At 35.4% G+C, this 27,492-nt stretch overlaps 1 protein-coding gene across 1 annotated transcript; it reads left to right on the top strand.

Moving 5' to 3' along the window:
• Positions 1-718: 718 nt before the first annotated feature.
• On the top strand, positions 719-27,492 carry LOC128997899 (carnosine N-methyltransferase). The gene is made up of 8 exons (XM_054423705.1): positions 719-1,032; positions 1,925-2,126; positions 3,175-3,332; positions 10,922-11,062; positions 16,205-16,373; positions 17,478-17,586; positions 19,890-20,014; positions 26,647-27,492. The coding sequence occupies exons 1-8, from the start codon at positions 869-871 to the stop codon at positions 26,812-26,814; spliced, it is 1,236 nt and encodes a 411-aa protein (XP_054279680.1). The 5' UTR covers positions 719-868; the 3' UTR covers positions 26,815-27,492.

Genomic DNA, 27,492 nt, shown 5'->3' with positions numbered 1-27,492 from the left:
AAGCATTGTAGGCCAGGGATGTTGCGATACTATCGATACTTACTTACTTGTAGCTTGTACTTGTACTTACTTGTAAGTAAGTATCGATAATAGGTATCGATACTTTTATTGCCATACTGCTGGTATCGTATCGGTATCGGTTGTTCCGATATTTACTTGGTTTTGGTTAGATCATTGAGATATAAGATTATATCTTTATATACAGGGTGGCTAAAAAAAAAAATAACTTACACCCATCCTTAAATTTTCAACCATTTGAGATTTTTGAAATCTGTTTGTGGCAACCTTCTTAGGTTTGAGTGACTACAAAGATTATGGTCAATTTTGAAAATTTTGCCCTTAGGGGTAGTGCGGTAGGGGGTACATTTTTAAATGTCAAGACCTGTAAAATTATACCAAACTCGACTATACTTGTAATTTGAAAATGTTTAGCTACCCCTTACCCCCACTACACCGAAGGGCACAATTTTCAAAATTAACCATAATTATTGTAGCCCCTCATGTCTAAGAAGGTTGCCGCAAACAGATTTCAAATATCTCAAATAGTTGAAAAGTTAAGGGGGGGGGGTGTAAGTTACTCTTCAGCTACCCTGTATAATTGGAGTCACTATCATCACTGTTTTTGCTAGTTTGTTTTCGGCGTTTCGTGTTTCGTGTTGTCAGGTTGGCCATGTGATCGGTTTGTGTGATGTTGATGTTGTTGTTGTTGGGATGGGGATGTTACATCGTATTTGAGTGAGGTTTGAGGTTAAGGTTTCAGAGTAAACAATTACTATAAGCCTAGGCCTATCAATGCAGTATTTTGATTCAGTTTTGTTTAAGGCAAGCTGCTATTGGAATAGATCAGAGTTTTTATTTTAGTAGAACAATGAACAGAACGTATTCCAGAAAGAAACCAGGAACTATGACCGAGAAAACATCATCACCTGCTATGAATAAGGAATCACTTCCAAGCAGGACCAAAGTTCCACTTGACGATGAGGAGGAGACTAAACATTTCCAAAGAGTTGTTGCTGCCTTTGAAAGTTACAAGTTTGTCATTTTATTTGCTTATCGACTTATTTGGTTGCTCTTAAGTGTGATTTAGTTATAATAGGCCTATGGTTGGCTCATTGGCATGAATTCTTTAAAAACTCGGTACTTTAGTATTTACAGAGGTCACCCCTATACAGCGCGCTTTGGGTTAACTTATGTTAGGTTGGGATATTATAAATATAAAGTATGACTCGTCTGGTATCTTTCGATTCATAACAAAACAAGAAAAGTCCTAGAAATGTATTAATGATGACCCAACCTAACATACAGTTACAACCGTTGCGCCGCAGCACACTGTAAATAGCCTACGTGGCCTCCGAATAATACCAAAGTACCAAAAACTCTTTATAGGCCTATTAATAACATTGTTTTAGGTTAAACATGTTGTTTAGGTTGGTCATGTTGCCAATCATGAGCCGTGATTTCGGCTCACGGGAGGTGTTTTGTCGCGGTCCTGGGTGTCGATGATGATGTCTCCGTGATTGCCCATGGAGGATGTTCACGATTTCTTTTCTGCAATTGCCAAGAATTTCCCCCATTGGGATGGGGCTGCTCAAGTAATTTTGTCTAGGGCCGGAGGTACCCTAAATCTGACACTGAAGCCATGGCCATCCAGTTAAAGTAATATTCCTTCAGCACCACCATCAGTCAGGCTCAGTTTTCTATGGATTAAATGGGATAACATACTGAGTTCCATAGGCAGGAGGCGGTTAGTACAAATGATTTATTATACACAGTCATTCTGTGATGAAGAATGCACAGCTCGGACGAGCCAAGATGGGTATTCCTTGCTTTGTACAGTTTTTAACTAGTAAAACTTATAACTGTTTTCCAACTTATCCCTATTTTATAATTTTTTTGTTAATTTTACTCTACTTATTTGTCATAGGTCACATTTGTCCCAGAAAATAACTGTTACAAAGCAGTTACTTGAGTCATTGCCTGACCACCAACAACATCTTTTAAGAAACTATAAAGGAAGTTTTTCTGAGCTTGGAAGATGTGTCGAGCATAATCAAAATCTTCTAGATTTCATAATAAAAGATGTAGAATATATGTTTGAGAACACAAATCCAAGTGGTTTAAATGAGGTAAGTTAATAGCTTGTAGCCTATTGATACAATGATACATATGTATTTTAGATACCACATCGACATTCAAAGAGATACATAAAGTGATCAGAGTACCATGAGTACTACGATTTCATGTTTACCATAAAGTCATTATTTGCACAACCTTGATTATCTGCAAACACTCTAACATTCATTCACTTTGCTGTGGTCGGGGTATTTAGTTGTCATAACACGTACTGACAATTTACAATCAATAGAAATGCCCAACATTGTTACACTAGTTCCAAGTTGTTGATTTGAATTGTTAGCCACAAGCATGCTTTCAGTTTTCTCTTCATTCATGAAGAGCCCATTGACATTAAACCAATACACAACTCTAGTTTGAAAAACATGTATCATGAAACTCGCTCGTAAATAAAGGCATTTTTATTTATTTATTACTAAAAACAAGTACATCAAGGTTATTATGATAAGAGAACAATGATGTATCATCTGCATATACAGTAGAAAAACAGTTCAGATTAAACCTGACATAATTTATTAATATCAAAAATAAAATGGGACCCAAAATTGACCCCTGCAGTACACCGTGCTTAAGTATCGTAAAACCTCTACAACTGCTGGTGATAATGATATCAAGATAAGACACATAAATATATGATGAAATAGGGGAGAGAAAGGATAGGATAAGCAGGCTTACCTTAAGAAATGTAGGCATCCCACTTCACTACAAAACACAGAAGAAAACACAAAATAAACACTGGATATTTCGAGGCCACTGGCCCCTTTCTCAACATGGAGAGTCACATTAGATATTTGGAGTCTTTCCATGGTCTTAACATGGAGAGTGAAAGACTCCAAATATCCATATATTTATGTGTCTTATCTTGATAGCATGATCACCAGCAGTTGTAAAGGTTTTACGATACTTACACGGCTGTAAATCAATTTCAACCATGATCTGAAATAAATTAATGCTATAAAACGATGATATACCCACCATAGCATAAGAACTGCCAAATCTAAACATTGATAGGATCTATTGTAGTGTGTTGCGATGTTCCAGCCCAATGGCCCGAAGCCTTCAGTGATGGATATAGAACGTGTCCAAACTACACTGAAACAGTTTGTCAGAGACTGGAGTGAGGAAGGGAAATCAGAGCGCAATGCTTGTTATCAACCAATTGTGGATGAAGTAGTAAACAATTTCCCACCTGCCTCTTGGTAAGTTGTGTGAACCTTCCTAGAAGTAAAGACAAATAGGTACAATAGAAACATGAGAAATTTAGGCACTTTACCTGAATCTAATTATTTTGAAATCATTGAATAAAAATTCCTCAAATCTGTGAGGTGATTAATTTTAATGGGGTGTAAACAATGAGTAAAATGAATAAATAAATATACTGGGACTTGCCCATTTACATCCAATACAGTCTGCATCTAGGCCAATTTGTTAGCCGTAGTTCAGACTATATGCAGCCTTAACTACATCGCTCCTGAAATTTACGTAACAAACCCTTACTGTAATTGATAGTACTGGGAAAAACATGTTGAGTTAGTATGTTGTAAATTATCTAGAGTCACATTCTTGCTCAAATCACTGATAGATATTGTACCTGAGTCATATGTTAGAACAGCTTATTTCACATTTTTCCAGTCAGATATAAATTATGACCTAATTCTTTGGGGAAATAGTGCCCATATAGATCAAGTTTTGTTAATCCAAAAAAAAAAAGCACTTCGGATTTTGAATAAGGTTTCTCTTGAAAAAATGGAAAGCTTAGGCATAACCCTTTGCTAACAAAATGTAAAAATTCAAACCGTGATAAATTTGTATGTATTTGTTTGCTTGGTGAAGGTGAAAAAAGATTTTAATTTAGGTTTATTAGTTTTAAGATCAGATATACATAGCCATAATACAAGAAACCAATCTATGCTAGACCTGCCATATACTAGGTTAAGTAAATGTCAAGATAGTTTTAATATAGTTAGTTTAAAATTATTTAATAAGTTAAGTGATAGCTGTAAATTTCTGGAGCTTAAAGTGTTTAAAAAAAGGTTGTATGACTGGCTGAGCCAAAATCCTTTTTACAGCCTAGAAGAATTTTATAAAGAGCATTCTGTTAGTTTTTAATAATCAGTATTATAGTTATAAGCCTATCTATTACAAATTGTATGTTATGTATTTTTTATTAATTTTGCATGTTAAAAATGACTTTGTCTATTGCATGTATGTAATGCTGAAGGACAATAAAGGACGATTCTGATTCTGTAAATACCATTCAAAACTCTTTGTTTAGAGAAAAGGAAAAATTAGTTTGTATAAAACCAACCGACCACTCAAGGATCTTACAAGAGTTTCAAATGATAATCGAATCAAATCTGTTTAAAGCACACTTAATGAGGGTTTTTTGTGTAACAAAAACTGTTCTAGCGTTATAACAAACTCAAGCATATTTTAATCGAATATTAATTAATATGGCCATACTTTAGGCTATTTATATTTGTAACTTTTTGTATTTGATGATTGCTAGGCCTAAGTGTTGTTACAGTATTTCGAGTGTGTGATGTATGACTAGAGTTTATGTAATCAATTAAGGCTAAAATAGGCATCTGTTAGCCCTCTCTTTGTTTTATAATTTCTTAACACCTAAATGAGTGGAGGCATGTTACATTATGGGCAGACTAGTGGTTAGAAGGCCAGACTTCTTTCTTGGAGAGACAGGTGATCCGGCAGTCTGCAATATTGACTTTTTAGTCTATTTATAGCAAATGTAATGTCACTGTCCCTCTAATGTCTATTCCAGTTGTGTCGCTTTGCAGTGAAGTTGTGTTTGTTTATTTTATATTAGTGTTTTTGAAATCTTATGAAAATCAAGTCGAAGTATTAATTTCACAATATTATTGAGGTCATTGAAATCATCTGCAGAAAATGCACAATGATTTGAGACTGATGGATAAAACAACTATGATCTCAGAAACTGAGGGAAATTTACATGATTTCACCATGATTGCTATCAACTTCACTTGCTAGGTGGGGGTCTGGGGGGTGTGGAGCACCCCCCAATAAAACAGGGGGGTCTGGGGGTTCTCCCCTGGAAAAATTTGGAATTTTCAAAGCCATTTGGTGGCTTTCTAAAGCCATTTTTAACACCTAAAACTGTGCCCAACTGTCCATATAAACTCCCATTTCACCTGTTGTTTGTCATGAGCAAATAGACATTTTAAAAATTAAACAATGACGGTTGCATTCATTAATTTTAAAACACACTGTAGACTTCGGCCATCCCTCCTAAAAGCCGTTGGGTGACTTTCTACAGCCAGTTTCAACGTCTAGAACTGTGTGCAAAACCTCCCATTTCCCCATTTATTTAGACATTTTAAAAACTGTTATGCCTATTGCATTCATAAATCTCAAAACGTATTGTAGGCTACTTTATATTGTAAATACTTCATAGTTTTAATACCTATTCCTATTTAATAGATCAGATTTATTAGAATGACATTAAATATGAATGGATATTGCAAAACATAATAATAGGTAAATAAATCAGTTATGGTGCAAAATCGTTAAGCAAGTTTAAAAAAAGTGGGGAAAATGATAGAAAACATAACAGAAGTTATCTGCTAATTATGTGTATTAGTAAGGTAAACAGCACTGTGATATATGGAGAGAAAACAGTTTACAAAACAAAATTCAACCTTCTGCCATGTTTTGACGCAAAAATGTTTACAACCTCGTCTGTCGAAATTGATATACTCCTATGAACTGACATCAAAGCTAGGCCACAAAGCCGGTCTTGACCACAAGGGTTCCTGAGATAAGTCGAGTGTTGAAAACGTACGTTCTGGCGTACAGGTGGTAACTGGAAGAGTGGAAAATATTTGTAAAAGTTTGAAAATGATGGGGTAAAATTCTTATTGCATTCTGAAAGGGCTTCAATCGCATTTGATGGACGATCACACTGTGCCTGTTTTTTCCAATTTATCTTGCACAAATCAAACTCGGATTCCAATAAGTCTAAGTCCACTTTATTTTTGTAAACTTTTAAATATTCCATATCTAAAACAGTAGATTCATTGCAACATAGAGACGGTAACAGAGCGTTCAAATTCTGGAAAACTCCTTGATGATCCATGAATCTTCCTTGCAGCTGATTTGTAAAATCTTCAAGCAGTGGAATTGCCATCGCAATGCGAAAATATTCTTCTGGATCTGAAGTTTGTATGTTATGTTACATCGGTTGCGTTGTGATGCAGCGATACGAGGGAGCTTGACTTCTCCACAAACATCAGCAAGCAACGATTTAGCTGTCTTGTAGATACAAGAAAACTCCACCTCAATGTTCTTTCGCATATTCTGAAAGAGGTCTACAATGTTTCCAACATGATCTGTTGCAGATTTCAAATCACACAGGGGGGATTGTAACACTTTACAAAGAGTCACAGTATGTGAAAACACTTTAGCTAAGAAGCATAGGCTAATAACGAACTCCCCACAAATCAATGCCCTCACAAATGATGATGCCTTGGAAGATGTATCCATGTCTGTGTCGCTAGGTGGCTGTGATAGTTTTGAAAAGTTCCCGAAACTTAAGTAGGCTGTTGTGGTTCTCAACCCACCTGGTTTCACACATCGATGTTAGAGTTTTCCATTGTGAGTCCGGGTTCTCTGTTTTAATTTTTTCTTTCAGCAAATTCATTCTTTTTGGAGAGATTTTGAAAAAACTTATCACAGATTTGACTGTGCCAACACAATTTCTCACACTCTGTAAATTGCAAGAGTGACAAAGAGCAAGGTTTAACGAGTGAGAGCAACAATGGACATAAAGTGCTTCTGGATACTGCTTTCTTATCAAACCTACGTTGTTCAAAGGTTTATTGCGGACATTTTCCATCACGAATGTAAAAAACAATACACAACGTTTCGGGATCTGGAATCTGATCCCGTCTTCAGGTGAAAAAACTTAACTAACACATTACAACTAACAATACACAAACGCCCAACCTAAGTTGGAATACACTACCGAGGGTAGTAGTCAAAAAATATGCACTGTATAGCAGTCAAGTCATGATACAACATGCAATTAATAACAAATCACAAAAACACTATAATCTATAAAAGGTTTACGTACAAAAAACTCACACAATGGAACACTAACAACACCGTACGCTATGACTCCACCAATGAGACTGAACCAACATGGCTGACCAATCGGAAACACGGAGACAATAGAAATGGCTTCCGGTCCCTGGAAAAAGTAACAATTGAACACAACAACAACAACATTGAACACAATTGAACAATTGTGGAGTAAGTAATAATTGAGACTCGTCTCACAAACGACGATACTTTAGCAAACAGAACTAAACTCCCTGTTAACGTCATAATGGAACTTTTGGAGTTGTGTACTCAATGTAACTATTTCCAATTAGAGGGTAAATTATACCGTCAAGATGAGGGTATGGCCATGGGGTCACCATTGTCACCTATCTTTGCCAACATCTTTATGGAGGAGTTTGAGCAAAAAGCTTTGGCTTCAGCTCGGCTCAAACCAAGGATATGGTGGAGATATGTCGATGACACTTTCGTGGTTTTCCCTCATGGAGATGATAAATTGAATGAGTTTTTAGAGCATCTTAATAGCGTTTCATCCTCCATAAAACTAACCATGGAGGTGGAATCACAAAACAAACTCCCCTTTTTGGACGTGTGCGTAGAAAAGCATTTGAACAGTCTTAGAACATCTGTTTATAGAAAAAAGACACACACAGGGCAGTATCTAAACTTCCAATCAAACCACCAAATTTCTGTCAAGGAGGGGGTTGCTTACTCTCTGTTTGACAGGGCTAAGAGCATTTGCTCCAATCAGGATGAGTTAAAGGATGAAATTAAGAAAGTAGAACAGGATTTGGCTAGTAACGGATACCCTCGATCCATTATAAACAAATGCAAGAAAGATAGGGCTACGCGTGAACCTTTACAAAATCGCAAGGAAAAACTCGTCCACATGTCAATCCCGTATGTGTCAGGACTGTCGGAAAAAATCAGAAGGGTTGCTAGGAAATTTAATGTGCAAACAGCATTTAGGACACAAAACACACTTAGGCAGAGTCTCGTCAAAACAAAACCCAAAAATGACACTCAGGATACTAAAAACTGTGTTTACAGAATAAATTGCAATGATTGTTCCAGGCCTTACTATGGCGAGACAAAAAGACCGTTGAACATTAGAATCAAAGAACACAGAGAAAACACCAAAAAAGGTTTAGTGGAAAAATCTAAGATCGCTCATCATTGCTGGTCCGAAAATCATCGTATGAATTTTGAAGAGGCAAAAATTGTCCATAAGGAACCTCATTTTTTCAAACGTAAACTCATTGAAGCCTCATACATTAAATTAGCAGACCAACCAATCAGTCAGTCATCGGTTGAAATAAGGCCACTTTGGCTACCCATTTTGAACAAGGAACTAAAGGATAGGGAACTTAATTGTTCAATAAATAGGGAAATAACGAGTTCTCCTCAAAATTCGCACGTTATGTTAACTCGTAGTAAAACTCGTGGTAGGAATAAACATAATTAACACCCATCTTGCGGCATCGTACATCGCTCCGCCATTTTGTTGGTTTTACTTTTCCAGGGACCGGAAGCCATTTCTGTTGTCTCCGTGTTTCCGATTGGTCAGCCATGTTGGTTCAGTCTCATTGGTGGAGTCATAGCGTACGGTGTTGTTAGTGTTCCATTGTGTGAGTTTTTTGTACGTAAACCTTTTATAGATTATAGTGTTTTTGTGATTTGTTATTAATTGCATGTTGTATCATGACTTGACTGCTATACAGTGCATATTTTTTGACTACTACCCTCGGTAGTGTATTCCAACTTAGGTTGGGCGTTTGTGTATTGTTAGTTGTAATGTGTTAGTTAAGTTTTTTCACCTGAAGACGGGATCAGATTCCAGATCCCGAAACGTTGTGTATTGTTTTTTACATTCGTGATGGAAAATGTCCGCAATAAACCTTTGAACAACATTAACTCACCATCACCAACAATGAACTTCAAACAAAGAAACCTACGTTTATTCGAACGAGTTCGCGAACCAGTATTATCGGACTATGGGAACAGGGTTTTATGGGGTAAAAATTTGTTTTTCCGATTTTTGACCCTAAAAACTTAAAATTTAGCATCTTCTTTCCAAACTATTTTGTAGAGCTTAAAAAAGCAAATAATTTGGTATGTTGAAGTGTGGTTATGCGCCTAAAAGTTGCAGAGAAAATTCCAAAAAACTGTAAATTTAAAATTCCCATGTTAGTCTTATGGAGATGAAGTAAACTAGCAAACTGTTGTATTTTGCTTGTTTATAAACATATTTTGATCAAATTTGGAAAATGCACCAAAAATGTAAACCATTAACATTTTACAAAAAAAAAACACCCCTTTTTACCCTCCCTGTTGCAGCAAACCTAAGTACTTATTAAACTAATGTTATTTAAATAGGGAATAAATGTGATATTTTTAAGGAGACATTTGAGTGTAAATCCAATCAGGCAAATGGAAATTCACTTAGTCTGCAGGTTTGCTGCGGCGGGGGTATAAAGAATTTAGGATCGTTAAATATTACAGTATTATGCATTTGCCTCATGTTAATATTAAAAAAAAAAATGAATATCTTTGTAGGCCTATAGGCCTATCTATAGTCGACAAATTAACACTTCTTATAGTCTGTAACTATTGGGAAAAAGAAAGTAAAATAGTATTGTAATTATACCAATTTGTTATGGTCGCCATTTCATCAAAAAGTATTAATTATTTTGCGAGTTTAACAAAACGGTAAGTAACTTAACTAACTTTTGTACGAAATAATATTTTGCTAATACAAAATACAATTATTTGTCTTTGGTCCAAATGCTATGCAAAAGTAGGCCTACAGATTGTTGGTTTACGGTTTACTGTACTATAAATTGTTAAAGATATTTATTAAGAAAACAAAAAACATACCTTTCTTTCCACAATGCAATACTAAATCACTCAGTTGATACACACTACACTACACATTCGCTTCACATTTGGTGTTGTCACCGTGCGTCCGTGCGACCTTAACCTAGACGGCGGCGCCAGCACGTGTTGGTTGGTGTCTTGCCGCCTGCACCCTGTACGTAGTGCCCCCTAGCGGATAGTCTATGAGTTAATATGCTATATTCTGGATCGCACCGCACGCGCACACTACAGTCACGCAGCGCACAGCAAAGACTAGGGAGTAAGGCTGTAACCTACTGCATCCATGTGATATTTATACTTGTGCATTTTTGTATCTTGTATTTTAATAAAAAAAATCTAAAATATTAGTATGCATGCAATGCACAATGTTGTTATGTTGTTGGATCCTCTGTTATGATTTAAATTTTATAATTTAATTTAAAACCCAGTATTAATGTTTACTACTAAATTTCGGTATTTCGGGGGGGGGGGGGGGGTTTGACCCCCTAACCCCCCCCCCCTGGCTACGGCCTTGATTGCTATATACTCAATTTTAACGTCTTTCCCCATTTCCCTCCCACAACTGTGGCACTACTTAGTTGTAGCCGGATTAGTGAGAGAATCAAAATTTTTAAGGTTCCTTAGTACAAGCTTCTACCTTTTGAAGAAGTCCCCTTGTAGGGATAGAATATCAAATTCAATTGTGCTGTAGACTGCATGGAACTCTTTTTATTGGGTAAGTTGGTTGTGTCCCATCCTTCTTCCTTAATGTTTTTAAATAGGTACTTAGACCTTGCCTAGTTATGTTTAAATAAACTTGAATTTTTTGTTTCAGCAATACCCAATCAATCAAAGTGTTGGTCCCAGGTTCTGGTCTTGGAAGGTTGGCTTTTGAAATAGCACATCGAGGCTACACATGCCAGGGGAATGAGTTTTCGCTTTTTATGCTTTTTGCATCAAATTTTGTCTTGAACAGGTAAAAGATAAGTTGTTAGCAATATTTCTATGATAATTATATTAAAATGTACTGTACTTTCTGTGATGACTTTATTACAGCATATAATTCTCATATATATCATCAAAGTGTACTACTTGAACTTTTGTTTGTTAAATAAAACTCATGGGCAGATTTTTAAATTCATTACTGCTACATTTTTACTGCCATTTTCTTTAGTCACTACCATAACTTGATTTCCTGTTTAAGTTTATTTGTAAAGGGTTGGATCAGAATACATAGCCAGAACCATAAAGTAAGTGGAAAATATTTTGTATAAGGGTAAAATAAAAACATAGTGCACGTTTAACACATTTTAAAATGTAAACAAATATTAAAAAAAATTAAGCTAGATTAAAACATTGTTAGCAAAATAACACACACACAAATTTAGTTAATATTTTGGGAACGTGAACTGCGCTATGTGCTGTAGCACTGTTTCAAATACGTTTTCAGGACTGTAGCCCACATGAGCTCTCCGTCCATACGTTTCTAAACAACGATGAGACAAGGTCAGCAATAACAAATTCCTAGTGGAGAAGGAATACCTCAGCTGACATAAAAATGATTGAAGTGCAGTTTTAGAGCAATAGAACATTTCGCTTCATATATTTGAAGCGGTAGTGAATTAACACAAATGAAAACAAGTAGTGATAGTGAAATAACAGAAAAGGTTCAAACAGATTTAAATTTAATCTGTCAAAAATTAAAAGCAATTAAATCAAAATGTATTTAGTTTGCATTTTATAAAAAGAACTTCAATTTACTTAACAAAACCCAAATGTGCCATAGATTTCAATCCTAGTGTTTAATAGTTTACATCAGTTGCCCTTTACCATGCCTAAATACGGAAAAGTAACGTTATGTACTTTTACCATGCAGTGCACAGTAAAATTTTTTTACCCTGCACTTAGCTGATGAAATAAACCGCTAACTCTAATGGCCAATTTTATTTTCTGTAATATAAAAATATTATTATTTATGTTATGTCTTAATAAATTGTGTTATGCGTTTAAAATTTACTTATTATTCCGTGTATTATGATGTAAAGTATCATACGTTACTTGCCCGGTAAGCTTTAACGTACTCGCACGAAAATCCCGCGCGAGGCGTCAGTAAAACACCACTTACCGGGCTAGTAACGTAATATATTATTGTACTATTAAATAAAATATGATATACTATCAAAGGCATTTTTTACTGTGTTGGCCATGGTATGGTCTTTTGACTGAAAGATTATATCAGCTGGGTGTAAAACAATGTGTTCAACTGGTTTATTTAATATATTGAACTTACTAGAAATCTAAGAGTTCCTCTACTTAAGTTGAAGCATAACAACAGATCAGAATGCACCACCCTTTTTCCTTTCTGAGTGAGTTTAGGCCATTAGAGTCATTTCCTAAAGATTACTTTGAACATGGTTTAAATATATGGTTGTGTGTCCAAACTGTTGAGGTCTGTTAGTCAATAAGCCTCGAGATTTGTTAGCTTTTGCTTCTGTCCACTGTCGGTTATGAATGTTAGCTATACTGGTTTCACTGTGTTGCTGATAGTTAGACGTAGGTTTATAAATTTTATTAGCGCCGACCATAACTTTTTTAACGGTTTCAGGATTATTAAGTTCACTGGATGTTAACAAGCATATATCGTCAATCTTTGTAAATACAATGTTTTTCAGAACATAGGCTAATCAAGATCTCTTCTAAATCGATCGTTCTGGTTTCACGCCCCACAGCTCCATTTTGTCTAGTCGAACATTGCATCTCCGTCAGTCATTGGTTGACTCCTAGAGGATTTCACATGTAACAACCACGCACGGGAAGGGTAGAAACTCAATAAGCGAATGCGGCTAGTAGGAAATTCAATACTTAATTTATTACGGAGTGTTAAATGAACAAAAAGACTTTCTTAATAAGTTACTGACAATTGGAAATACAGACAATTTAGATTAAACTATTTAAAATTGAACATGTTTGGGGAACTTAAAGTATCAAAATATTAAAGTAAACGGACATGCCCACCCACGGGGAAGGGAAAGGTAGCGCATAACCGCGACTCACTGACACCTTGAGCTCGACTCTGATTGACTACCCCAGGTTCGGCGGTCCTACACGTCACACAGAATGATGACACCTCATGTTAGCAAAACAATCAGGCCATGCATTCCATACCACGATCCAAACAACCGAACGTGATGTCGCAATCGATGTACTCAATACTTTGTGACACTCAACAAAACCCCAAATAAATTGGAAGACAATTCTTTGTTTGAAGTTCATTGTTGGTGATGGTGAGTTAATGTTGTTCAAAGGTTTATTGCGGACATTTTCCATCACGAAAGTAAAAAACTACACAACGTTTCGGGATCTGGAATCTGATCCCGTCTTCAGGTGAAAAAAAACTTAACTAACACATTACAACTAACAATACACAAACGCCCAACCTAAGTTGGAATACAGTACAGAGGGTAGTAGTCAAAAAATATGTACTGTATAGCAGTCAAGTCATGATACAACATGCAATTAATAACAAATCACAAAACACTATAATCTATATTTTAAAACGTTTTACGTTAAACCTTTTATAGATTAACTTATGTTATGTTATTAACTTATGAGTTAATTAATGTTAACTCAAATTTCTGTCATGCACTACATGCACGGACACAAGGTTTCGAGATATGTTGAACCATACTTAAATTAATGCTGTTGCTATGTTTGGTTTGAAATTTCCTGATGGGTAAGAATTATGTTTATTTTTATAAACAGCAATTACCAGTTTAAAACCTTTGGTAGTTTATTTACTTTTAGATTTTTATGTTGATTCACCATTTTATTAAATTTATGAAACTATCCTTACTAAGGAAGGATTCTATCAAGAATGCTTATTATTTCAATGTTTGTAATATTAAATCTTTTAACGTGTATGAAATGCAAGAGATCTACAAAATGGCGGATTACGGCTAAACTATTCTGGTTTTATTTATTTATTTATTTTATTTCCCAACGGCATAGCCACTTTACAATGAAAAACATTAACAACATAACAACTCACAACAAAATAGTGAACAAATAGTGAACAATAACAATAGTGGTAACAATATCAATAGTAACAAAAATATTAACAATACAAATATTTACAATTTTTAAATAGAGAGTTGGATGGCAACAAGTAGTGCATGAGTGAGATCAAGAAGAGTTTAAGTTATTTTACAATACATACAAATTGACAAATTCGTTACAATAATTGTTTTACAATAAATAATTTTACATTGACAAAAATGCAGGAACAAACATAATAATCAGTTTTACAAATTTTACATGGGGCCTACATCACAAGATGAACAAATGCTGGTGAAAATCTGTGTCTGGAAGTAGGCCTAGTTTACGCTCGTACAGGTTCAAGGAGTGAAGATTTCCGTAGCACATCTTCTGAGATGAGAAATTGTGTCACAGAACAGGTCACAGTCCGGAGCAACACGGTTTCCAAGCCTGGCAAGACGAGCTAGTGGGCTGTGGAAGTCGAAAGACGTGTTGTTGTGTCTTCGGACGAAGAGTTCCCTAGTCCTAGTGCCAGACGGTACTTTGAAGTCAATTTTTGACAGGAGATACGGACAAAATAGAAGACCTCTGATTATTTTCAGTAGGAGCATGAAGTCGGCCAAGTTTTGGCGCACCGCAAGAGATACAAGCTGCAGTTCAGAAGAGAGAGAAACGACAGGGACGTCCGCGTAGTTAAAGCCATTGCGAACTCCCACTAAGCGGATGAAACGTCTCTGCAATGCTTCCAGCCTGTCTTTTTCACCAATAGCATAGGGTGACCACACGGGGCTGGCGTACTCCACAATCTGTCTCACCATAGCGCAGTACAGCGTTCTTAGAGCATCAGGGTTGTTAATCCCACGGGTAGATCTTGAGATGAAGCCCAACATTTTGTTGCCCTGTTTACAAATCCCATCAACGTGGTCTGAGAAGCCCATGTCGTGACGGAAGAAAACACCCAGATCCTTTATAACGGTAACTCTATGGATATCAACATCTGAGATTGAGTAAGATGTCAAGAGGGGGTTCTTGCTGCGATGAAAGGACATACTTGAACACTTTTCAGGGTTAATCTGCATGTTGTTACTGATGCACCATCGACTGATTCCGTCCAGGCTTTTTTGCATCATGCGGCAGTCTTCTACTGAGGAAATCTCGGCGAATACTTTAAGATCGTCGGCAAACAATAGAGCATTTGTTTCCACAGCGTCTACCAGATCATTGATGAAAATGTTAAATAGCCATGGGCCTAATATGGAGCCCTGAGGGACGCCAGAAGATTGAGTAAACTCTCCAGATTTCACAGACCCAATTTTGACAACCAGAGAGCGATTGGACAAGTAGTCAGTAATCCAGGAAAGCAGGGGATCCGTAACTCCATGCCCTCTTAATTTGGACACCAAGATGTTATGATCAACTTTGTCAAATGCTTTGGCCATGTCTATGTAGATCGTATCAACCTGGTTGTTGTTGCGGAAGGCAGAGAGTACAGATTCTTGAAACAGTAGCAAATTGGATACTGTTGATTTCCCAGGTACGAAGCCATGCTGAGCAGGGTGAATAATTCTTGAAAAATGGTATTTGAGTCTATCAGCCACAATGCTTTCAAATATTTTTCCAACAGCGGACAGGATAGTAATCGGGCGGTAATTTTTTACATCACTTGGGTCTCCTTTTTTGGGGATTGGTATAATATAACCACTCTTTAGGGCATATGGAAAAACTCCTTTTGCAAGGGATTCATTAAAGAGCATCTGAAGAGGTCTGTGAAGTAAGTCAGAACAGTGATGGAGGACAGATGGAGGGATGTTATCAAGTCCAGCTCCTTTGTTAACATCAAGATTTTGGAGTTTTTGCTTTACGCCGTTTTCAGTCACTCTGATGGAACCAAGACAGAGTTAAAAACACATTAGGCCTACTGAAAGTTTTTGACTTGATTGGTATGTACAATTAGGTCTTTACACTTATATTGCATATTTTATGTGTCTTTTATGTGTTCTTTGTCCTACCTGTACTTTTTATAAGGTAAGATAGCTGCCATCACCTTTATTTATTGCTTTAAAAATGTTGTTTTCTCCGGAAGGTGCAATGGAGTGAACCTGTACAGTGTGTATCCATGGATACATCAAGTGGAAAATAACATGACAGCTGATCACCAGATGCAACAAGTTTATTTTCCTGATATCAATCCAAACTCCCTTCTCAAAAATGGAGCCTCGCAGTTTACAATGGCCGCAGGAGACTTCCTGGAGGTAACTCAACCTGGGAAGTTTTATTTTTTTAAATGACTGGCAGTTTAAGACACAATTCCTATCTGTCAGACGTTATTTTGTTTAAGTGAACAATCCAGTACAAGATAAATAAGTAACTCATAAAATTTGTAATAATTATCAGCGAATTACAACAAAATATCAGATTATTTCATTCTTAAGTTTGTATGTTAGAATGAGAGAATCTTGGAAATCCTGGCTAGTTGATTTCATAATCAAAAAAGTATTACAAATTCCATTTTTTGCTCTAGACAACCTTGTAGCAATCAATGTACATTTTACCATAACTATAAAAAAATACCAAACCACTTACAACTACCCATCTACAGAATTAATTCGTTTTAAAATCTGCCACAGAATAATAATGTGTATAATATTACAAAAAATTTATCGAAAGAATTTAAATATTCCATCAGAAACTTTTCGTTTACTTATTAATAAAGGGGGGAATCAAAAAAGTAATTTTTAAATTTTAATACGCGTGTATTGCTTTTGTTCCACGGTTGAAGGCTAATTTCTTCACATTACTTTTGTTCCAGGGGTCAGCAGGTAGATTTCGGGGCCAGCCGAAACATCGCTTTTGTTCCGCGGACATCTCTCTTGTTCCGTGAGAGAGGGGGCTGCACTCTCCCTCTCCCAAATCCTATCTTTTGCCCTCACCCTAATTCTTTCTTTCATGCGGGCTTTAAAACTTGTGAAATTATCATTTTCTCCTTAACAAAAATATCAATAATTTAAAGAATTATAAAGCACATAAATTAATTACAGCATTAAGCAGACTTCTACTATTTTTTTAAGTAAACAGTAAACACCTCTCGACCAGGTACCTGTAGGACCGACTAGGCAGTGTCGGGCGTTAATTAATGCACAGGTCACTATGGTATGCCCCGCAATTTTGAAGCACCGCCAGTAAAATATTTAATCGGTCCCAGTTTCATTCTCTTTATAAGTAAATAAAACTTCACAGTAATTTTTAAACAAAGTTGTTTACTTCTTTTGTGTACACCCGGTATTTGAAGTTGTCATTATTATAAATGATTAGTTAAGAGTGTGCAATTTAAATCTGATGGAATCATTTCTTTACAGATTTATCAAAATCCCGAGGACTGGGACTGTGTTGCCACTTGCTTTTTCATTGACTGTGCCAACAATGTTGTGGACTTCATTGAAAAGATTTATGACATTCTTAAGCCAGGTAATTTACTGTACCTTACTTGAAACTGGAGCTGTTTCAGCAATGTGTATAAGGGTCTCATTTTGTCCTTAGGCGTCGCCTATCCTATTATGGAAAGGGAATTCCTTCAAACTTGACGGTCTGAGCGAGTATGATGAAAAACACCACCTTCTCCCCTCCTACACTGAAGCCAGTTGTAGTGCTGGAAAGGAGGGACGGGTCTGAACTGGTCTGACAAGAACCAAACTAGTTTGTTTTTCTTCTCCCAGTCAGTCCCAGTTGCAAATTGAAAATTTCAGTTTTATAAGCAACTTTCCTTGTCGAGAGCTGACACTATACTGAATCCTGAAATGGAGACTATATCTATAGTGTAGGAGCTGGGTCTGTTCTGGTCGTGTTGGCTTGGCTGACCAAAACAGTCCACTTCCAATATAGGAGCAGACTTCGTCACTGCCAAGATTATAAACAGAATACTCATAGAAATACCTACAAACATTACAAAACAGACATACCATTTAAATTTAATTAGGGCTAGGACTTGAGAATTAGAATATAGTTTGCTTATACTAATGATACCATTAAAAATAATGTATCCTGTGGGCCTATGCTGAGCAGCAGGTAAACTCATCAACTTTACCTATAGACAGCCATGCTGCCAATCCCTGCACTCATGTACATTAGAAGATTTTTATAGAGATAATGCATTTAGTAACTTATGCAGATCTTTCCTGAAATTTTAGTTTGGAAATAACCTAATATTCATTATAATTATAATTAAGTACTGGTGAGTTGTAATGTAAAAATTCAATTTTTTTGTATCTGAACCAATACACCTTTAAATACAATTGTGAAGTGAATTGACAAAAAAATGATTACACAGTGAGTCCGAAGAGTATCTTACATTTTTTTTTTACTTCCAAGAGTCACAGCACTGAGGCACCTCCCTATGCCAGTAAACCATATATTGTGTTTAACTACACTAGAGAAAAGGTTTTATAAAATAATATTTTGTCTCAACACCTTCCCCATTACCAGTGTCTTTAGCACTTGAAGAGCTGCCGAAAAATGTATCGTCCCATCCTCCATTCACCACCAACCACCTTCACTGAAGCAATCCCTTATATCGCCACTTCTATCAAGCGTATTTATTTAGGCTCCAAAAACCCTGTGTACGCTAATACACCCCAACTCATACTGACTAGATCAATAGTTTTCATGCAAAGTTTTTGTGCTCAGAGACTTTCGGCAGGAGTGAGATTAAGCAAGGAGCATAGAACATCTGTTCCTAGGCAAGAAACATGTCAATGGTAGGTGCCTCTGCCCATATTGGCTTGTCAATCAAACCTCAGACCTGAGTTCAATCCCGCATCAAGACATTAGGGAAGCACCTGAAACACCTTGACCTAAAAATCCCAGAATGTCTATACTTACTTACGCCAAAATCATAGAGGCAGTTCAGGAACAACCACACTCGTCAACCAGTTTTTCATTACTCAAGAGATTGATGATCTTAACCAGTTTAGGGGTTGATGACTTTGTTCCAGATCCTTGCAAATTACACCAGAGCTACATCATGAGTAAATAGAAATATTCGTCCATGAATGGGCAACGTTTGGATGCTAATGGCAGTAGGAATAATAAAGAGCAAAACCTTAACTAAAATTTACTAAGCGTTTGGAAATTCACACGTCAGTATGAGATTAGTTAATATGATGAAGAGACTGGAACAAGTGTGCAACATAAACTTTGATTAATTTATTAATTTTGATGGAATTTTGTCCTACCTAGGAGATAAACGACTAATTATATTTATAAATTGTGGTTGGGAGTCATGTCAGAATAGATTCCTCGGCATGGTGGAAGTCTTCCACGTCTGATGGTCTGTCAATGTTAATAGCCAAACTTATTCACAAAATAATTATTGAAATTTGTATCAATACTTTTAATATCTGTGGGGTGACCACTTTATCTATAGCCAGTGGCAGGACCTCAATTGGGAACAGGTTGATTGTACAAAGTTGGCATGTCACTTCACCTCCAATCTACTAGAATTATTTAAGATCTCACTACGCTTGCTTTATTATTATTTGTGTAATAAATAATAACCAGTTGGTTTCATCAATCCGTTCAACAACGTAACCGAGATAGTGGATGATATAACATTTCGGAGTTGCATATTCTATGGCCTTTTAAAAAAATGTTTAAACATGCTTATCCCTGGTCATTTCCTAAACCAGTCTTTAGTGTTTTTCTTGTGTTATTACACTTAAACAAGAATACAAAATTATTGTTGACTGTAAAACGCTTGTTATTTTTTGTTGTAGGAGGAGTTTGGATCAATTTGGGTCCTCTTTTGTACCATTATAGCAACATGACCGGAGAGTTCTCTATTGAGCCACCTTACAGTGTTGTCAAAGAGGTCATTACTGAAGTAGGATTCGTTATTGAGGTATAAAAATTTTTTTACCGTAACATTTTTTAGCAAAATTTTGCCAAAAAATGTTTTTCTTTTCACAACACTTCTAAACACTGTGGTGTATAACTTTTTCTGCTGTTTTCGGTAGAGTATTTGAATCGCTATTATTTTCTGAACTGTTGATTTCCTCTGAATATAAGTAACAATCACAAGATATGAATTATTATGTGCTCAACCAACGTTATTACAACGTTGAGGTTAGTACAATACATTCCCAATTAATCTAGGTTGTTGGGACAGAGACTAAATGAAATGAAATGAAAAATCATTTATTTACACAGGCAAAGTTAGGGTCACATGGCCCTTTCTTACACTTAACCTGTACTTTAAAATATAATATAAATACTACCCCGTTTACCAAGAATCTTAGCTAACATGGAGGTCGCTTACATTTGAGGTCATTGGTTACAATATCACATTAGGAAGGCAATGATCAACTGGAGTTTTTATGCAAACAATTTTTTAAAAGGTAGTGTTATTAAAGAAAACAATGACACAAACATTGTCAACATTTCTTGAATTGTCTTGAAAAACTTTGGATACATCATTATTAAAATTTAGGGATGGACGGGATTGAATTTTTAGTTCGGGACGGGACGGGACGGGATTTTTATTTCCTTCCCGATTTTTTTCTGTGCATAAAAAGAATGTCTTGAGTATTGCAGTTACCAAAAAAGGCATACGAAATCAATCTTTACCGTTTGTGGCACTGACCTATAAAAACCAAAAGATGGGTAACAATTTTTCAGGTACCTATAGAAACTTGTGACTCACGGTCGAAAGGACTCGCGGTCACGATGCGATCGTCAAAATGACGGCGGTAACAGGGTGATTGTCTGTATGACTCGCGGTCACGGCATGATCGTCGTTGGTATGACTCTGCGGTCACGGCACGATCGTCGGTATGACTCCGCGGTCACGGCGTGATTGTCGGTATGACTCCGCGGTTACGGCGTGATCGTCGGTATGACTCGCGGTCACGGCGCGATCGTCGGTATGACTCCGCGGTCACGGCGCGATCGTCGGTATGACTCCGCGGTCACAGCGTGATTGTCGGTATGACTCGCGGTCACGGCATGATCGTCGGTATGACTCGCGGTCATGGCGCGATCGTCGGTATGACACCGCGGTCACGGCGTGATCGTCGGTATGACTCCGCGGTCACGGGGTGATCGTCGGTATGACTCCACGGTCACGGGGTGATCGTCGGTATGACTCCGCGGTCACGGGGTGATCATCGGTATGACTCGCGGTCACGGCGCGATCGTCGGTATGACTCCGCGGTAGGGATGGTCAAGTCTCGAAATTTCGGGAAATTTTAAATCTCGTTACACGAGACGAGATTTCTTTTAGGCCGAGATTTTTATCGAGACGAGAATAAAAAAAAAAAATTAAAACGCCTGCAGAAAGACAATGCAATACCCGCAATACAGGAGCGTGTTGTAGTTGCGTTTCCTTTGCGAAGGCGTTCTTATTTAATTAATTCTTTAAATGTAAATATTACTTTAATTATCTTAATAATATTACTTTAATAACATTTGAGAAGTTTTGTTAAATGTAAGCAGTGTGAGGAATGTTTATTACTATAAAAAGTCAAAACAAGTACCTAACTATTTTATAAAAATTAATATTGCTTTTATTTTATGATTTATTTTATTTTAGGATAAGTTGAACTCTATCCTAACTGATATCACTATGTTTCCTAATCGTAGGCATTTTTAATAAGTTAGGCGTGATTAATAAAAAAATGTTATGCTGATGTTTTTTAATAAAAGATTGTAAATATTCTTGCCTATTATCATTATTTTTGTATTTAAACAGTCATCTAACAATGTTACAAAATCAGGTAAAAATTTTGAACGTGCATTTCCCGTTGTGTATGAGAAGGGAAATCCCGTCTCGATCTCGTCTCGAAAGTTTATGAGAAATAAAAAATCTCGTCTCGTCTCGTCTCGAACTAAAATCCAATCTCGTCCATCCCTACTCCGCGGTCACAGCGTGATTGTCGGTATGACTCGCGGTAACGGCATGATCGTCGGTATGACTCGCGGTCACGTCGCGATCGTCGGTATGACTCCGCGGTCACGGCGCAATCGTCGAAACGACTTCGTCTCCTGCGTTCGCTGACCTATCGCTCGCAATAGCGGCGTCATCGGCACTCGCGAAGCGGCAAAATCTTCAGCGATCGGACCAAATCCCGTCCCGAAAAATTCCCGAATCAAATGTAATCCCGTCCCGATAATCGGGAATATTTTTTTCCCGAAAAATTCCCGAAATTTCGGGACCCGTCCATCCCTATTAAAATTATGCTAAACCAAGGCACCATAATATAAAATATAAAATAAGGTGGATCTTTCTAGTTAAAAAGTATGAAAAAATAAGTTACTTTTTGTTTGAGCCTGATCTGAGCTATACTTGACACAATCATGTCAACATCAAAACATCGTAACGGCAATGACTGATAAAAAGCAATGCAAGCTGGTAATGACACTGTTATCTTTTAAGTTCTGTGGTACAGCTTGCCAATGGTTGTAGGCCAATTTAGTAGGCTACTGTCTGATTTTCATTTTCTAGGTTATTATGGGTCATTGGTACGTTAAAATTATACTTTATTATTTGAGCTATAATTTTAATAAATCACTACAAATAAATTTATATTTTTACTGTGCTTTTAACAGAAACATGATTAATGAAGTAATTATTGTGTTTCAATACTTAGGCTTAAAACAACTTCGGACAACCCAACTTCGAATATGGTTTATAACTGATCTATTTTGTTGAGGCAACGTGATGAACGTCATTGCAAATTTCAAGACTCGGCGAACATAAAATAGTCTCAGTTTACATATCGTTGATTATCATCATAAATATAAATTATTACCTCGATTTTATGAAACACAATTTTGTTGTGTATTTGTAAAATTTAACTTGTAAGAATTAATATAATATACATAGAAACCATTTCCTGCAGATTAAAATAAAATTTCAGTCAAAGCTAAATTTTAATTTCCTAAATCAAAGCATTAATTTAATAGTAGTCAAAGTAAAATGTAGAGAAATCAGCTGTTTTGCAAACTGGTCAGGCTAGCAAAATACCAATTTGATTGGCAACTGTGGTAAATCAAGTATACTTTTAGAAAAAGTATACATTTTTTACATATTATACATTGAAATTGTTAATTTTCAAATCTCTTTTGTAAATGACTAATCAAGATTCAAAATTCAAGATTTTTATTTATTACGCACTTTGGTACTGGGTACAGTAATGACGCCTCCCAGTGCGTTGCTCATCATGAACGTTGGTGCGGCCGTCTTTAAATGCCCTTACCCACTTGTGTACCATTCCGTCACTCATAATGTTCTCACCATACACTTCACTAAACTTTCAATGAATTTCAATGGCATTCACACCTTAAGTACTTAAAAACCTAATTACAGCGTGTACTTCACAGTCGGCGGCAGTCTCAATTGGCGGTACCATTTTGAATGCTCAAAACCGGATGAAAAACACGGCTGATTGTTGCCGAATTTCTGGTGCAGGCTTGCCAATAGATGCACATACACAGTGCAAATGCCCAATATGCCAATCACAGCGCTGGAATGGAGAAATTTAAAAACTGTACTTACTTAAAAAACATGCCTCGTTCAATGATGAATTTGAGATTGTCACATATTAAAACTAAAAATAAATCTTTATATAAAACTAATATTATGAGGGACAGAGTGCAAAATTATTCTAGTTCGAAGAATAAAAAGGAAAATTAATATTTATTCATTCATTCAAAAAATTACTCTAAATACTATATTTAAACATTGTACAAAAACTAGGATACACTTTAAACAGAGTGAAAAATAAACTATTCAAAAACCAATTATAACTAACAAATTTTCACGTAACATCAATATTTAAATTGTAATATCAATTAAATACCCCCGCCGCAGCAAACCTGCAGACTAAGCGAATTTCCATTTGACTGATTGGATTTATACTGAAAAAAAATATAACATTTATTCCCGATTTAAATAGAATTAGTTTAACAAGTACCTACTTAAAAAAAAAAAAACTGTTTTTTTTTTTTTTTTTTTGTAAAATGTTAATAGTTAGTAAGAAATAAAAACATTTTCCAAATTTGATCAAAATATGTTCATAAACAAGCAAACTACAACAGTTTACTTATTCTCCATAAAAATAACATGGGAATTTTAAATTTACAATTTTTTGGAATTTTCTCCGTAACCATTAGGCGCATTATAACGCTTCAATATACTAAATTATTTGTTGTTTTAAGCTCTACAAAATGGTTTGGAAAGAAATTGCTAAATTTGATGTTTTTTGGGTCAAAAATGGGAAAAACCTATTTTTACCCCATAAAACCGCCCGTAAACCCCCGTTCCCATAGTCCGATCATGCTGGATCGCGAACTCGTTTGAATAAATGTAGGTTTACACGTTTGTACCAAATTTCATCAAAGTCGAATAATTTTTGCTCGAGTTATCGTGCTAACGGACACATATATATATATATATATATATATATAAATATATAAATATATATATATATATATGAATTTGAACGGATGGTGTTTTTGGCCTCTAGGGACCTCAAAACAACAAAAAATCGGTCCCGCGTCCAGGTCTTACCATGAGTACTACGGTAATAGCTTATTCCCTATATGGGAAATTCGCTAAAAGGTACAACAATAATTACAAATTTACAAAATAATTTTAAAATGTATTAATCTTGACCTATAGCATATAGTACAATAAAAATATGTTTTCACCCAAAAAAATTTGCACAGGCGGGGAATTTGGTACAGATGTTGGGTGTACCTTCCTTTTGAACATACTAAAAGTCCCCTAAAATTGAAGCTGTGCTACGGCCGCTATATTTCTGTATTTTTGGCTATAGTGACTTTATTATTAGAGATACAGGAAAAATTTATATATACAAAATGTAGTCCATCTAAAAATACACATTTTTTTGTATTTACCATTTTCCTTTAAACCCAACGGTTTTTGAGTTATTTGTGATTAAGTATATTTACATCAACAATAGGCGAAATCCATGGAAATCGACGGTTACTTTCAAGGGTTACGATAATTCTTCCCATTTAGTTAAATAGTGTAATCTATAAAATCTTAAAATGTAACTTTATTTTATGAGTAAAAGAACTCCACCACAGCTAACCTGCAAACTCAGCAAGTTTTCATTTGATTGGATGTTTAATTAAATGTATATAAATAAAATTAGGTTTAACAGGTATCTAGGTTTGCTGCTACAGGGAGGGTAGTATAGTGCATATTTTTAGTAAAATATCAATAACTTAGTATAAAATAAACTAATTTTTCAAGTTTGATCACAATAAATCCATAAACAAGCAAACTACAACAGTTAACTTATTCACAAGAATAGCATGGGAGTTTTAAATTTACAATTTACAAATTTTAATATACAAATTTTGTTTGTGTTTACTAAAAAAGATGGCGATCATTTGTCACGATTCAAATATTAACCGAAGGGGTTTTCAAAAGTAGATGTATTAATTATTAAATGGAAAAAAGGGGATAAAATATTAATATGACTATTGCGTACTTTACAAAATATGGTTGATTACCATACTGCATAAATATTTCCGGTACTTGGTACGAATTAATATTACTTAAATAATTTGCTCCATCTCCTTATGAAAACCCCTTCGGTTAATATTTGAATCGTGACAAATAATCGCCATCTTTTTTAGTAAACACAACCAAAATTTGTATATTTAAATTTGTAAATTGTAAATTTAAAACTCCCATGCTATTCTTGTGAATAAGTTAACTGTTGTAGTTTGCTTGTTTATGGATTTATTGTAATCAAACTTGAAAAATTAGTTTATTTTATACTAAGTTATTGATATTTTACTAAAAATATGCACTATACTATCCTCCCTGTAGCAGCAAACCTAGATACCTGTTAAACCTAATTTTATTTATATACATTTAATTAAACATCCAATCAAATGAAAACTTGCTGAGTTTGCAGGTTAGCTGTGGTGGAGTTGTTTTACTCATAAAATAAAGTTACATTTTAAGATTTTATAGTATTACACTATTTAACTAAATGGGAAGAATGATCGTAAACCTTGAAAGTAACCGTCGATTTCCATGGGTTTCGCCTATTTTTGATAAATAGAAAAAACTAAATATACTTAATCACAAATAACTCAAAAACCGTTGGGTTTAGAGGAAAATGGTAAATACAAAAAATGTGTATTTTTAGATGGACTACATTTTGTATATTTAACTTTTTCCTGTATCTCTAATTATAAAGTCACTACAGTATAGGAAAAAATACAGAAATATGCCGCCATTTTCCAATATGGCAGCCGTAGCACAGCATCAATTTTAGGGGACTTTTTGTATGTTCAAAAGGAAGGTACACCCAACATCTGTACCAAATTCCCCGCCTGTGTTAATTTTTTTTGGGTTTATGGAATTATTCGCTTATTTTTACTGCACTAATAATAAAGACGCTTGTGGTCCGCTTCATTACTAGGTGTAGATTGTTTGTATTTGTAGAAAAGTCTTGCCACAGTTTTTATTTGTAAAATGATTTTTTTCAGAAAGAAGAAGTTGGATTGAAAACGAAGTACGGGCAAAACCCTCATTCCATGCTTCAGTACGAGTACCGTAGTGTATTTTTTGTTTGTAGAAAACCTACAGATCAATACCAGTTGACCAGGGAGGATAATACCAATCATACTATAACAAACCCGTCTGTTATAGTATGATTGATATTACATCATACCCCAGCAGTAAGTGGGTGTATGAGAGTAGGGCAGAGAGCTTAGCAAATATAACTTGGAAAGCATAAGAGGACTAATTACCAATTACCAGATCTCTTTGAAACTGGTTGTACAACAGAAATGACATTTGTATTATAACATACTTACAGATATTGGCAATCGAAATATGTTGCAGTTTAATTTATTTGCATTATCATAAAACATTAAAATGAATGTCTTGCAAAATACACAGGATGTTAAGTTTTAGATAAACCAGTCCTGGCTTTGTCAAAATGATTCATTTGAGAAGAATTATTATTTTAGTTATTTTCTGTTTTAAAAGATCTAGTGCTCGTGTTACGTTGAAAACAATGATCAAATTTGTTTATGGATTATTCTTAGTAACTTAGTTTTATTTCATTATTTAATTTGTTTGGTCAAAAATTTGTTGTCCATCACCCAGCAGAGTGTACAATTTGTGTTCTTATTGTTATTTAATTGTTTTGTGGGTGATATGTGTTACAATTTGTTAACTAAGATACGCCTTAAGTTAAAGTTATGAAGTTAAGAAGATTATGTTTTAAATATCTCATAAGCAAGTTTCTGTTTTTTAATGTGTGAGTTTTAAGAATATTTATTTACTTGTAGATTTTAAACCAATAAAATAAACTCCTTCTAACTGCA

This window comes from Macrosteles quadrilineatus, unplaced genomic scaffold (assembly GCF_028750875.1).
Source record: "Macrosteles quadrilineatus isolate MER2022 unplaced genomic scaffold, UCM_ALF_1.0 Scaffold_7__1_contigs__length_78375512, whole genome shotgun sequence".
NCBI classification, from domain to species: Eukaryota; Metazoa; Arthropoda; class Insecta; order Hemiptera; family Cicadellidae; genus Macrosteles; species Macrosteles quadrilineatus.
Note: the sequence above shows the minus strand (reverse complement) of the source record. Positions and strands in the feature narration are given on the sequence as shown.

Excerpts from the sequence above, each read along its gene's own strand:
- LOC128997899 (XM_054423705.1), top strand. The coding sequence starts at position 869 with ATGAACAGAACGTATTCCAGAAAGAAACCAGGAACTATGACCGAGAAA. Across the intron at positions 1,033-1,924 it reads GCTGCCTTTGAAAGTTACAA|GTCACATTTGTCCCAGAAAA; the intron begins GTTTGTCATTTT and ends TATTTGTCATAG. Across the intron at positions 17,587-19,889 it reads TTATGACATTCTTAAGCCAG|GAGGAGTTTGGATCAATTTG; the intron begins GTAATTTACTGT and ends TTTTTGTTGTAG.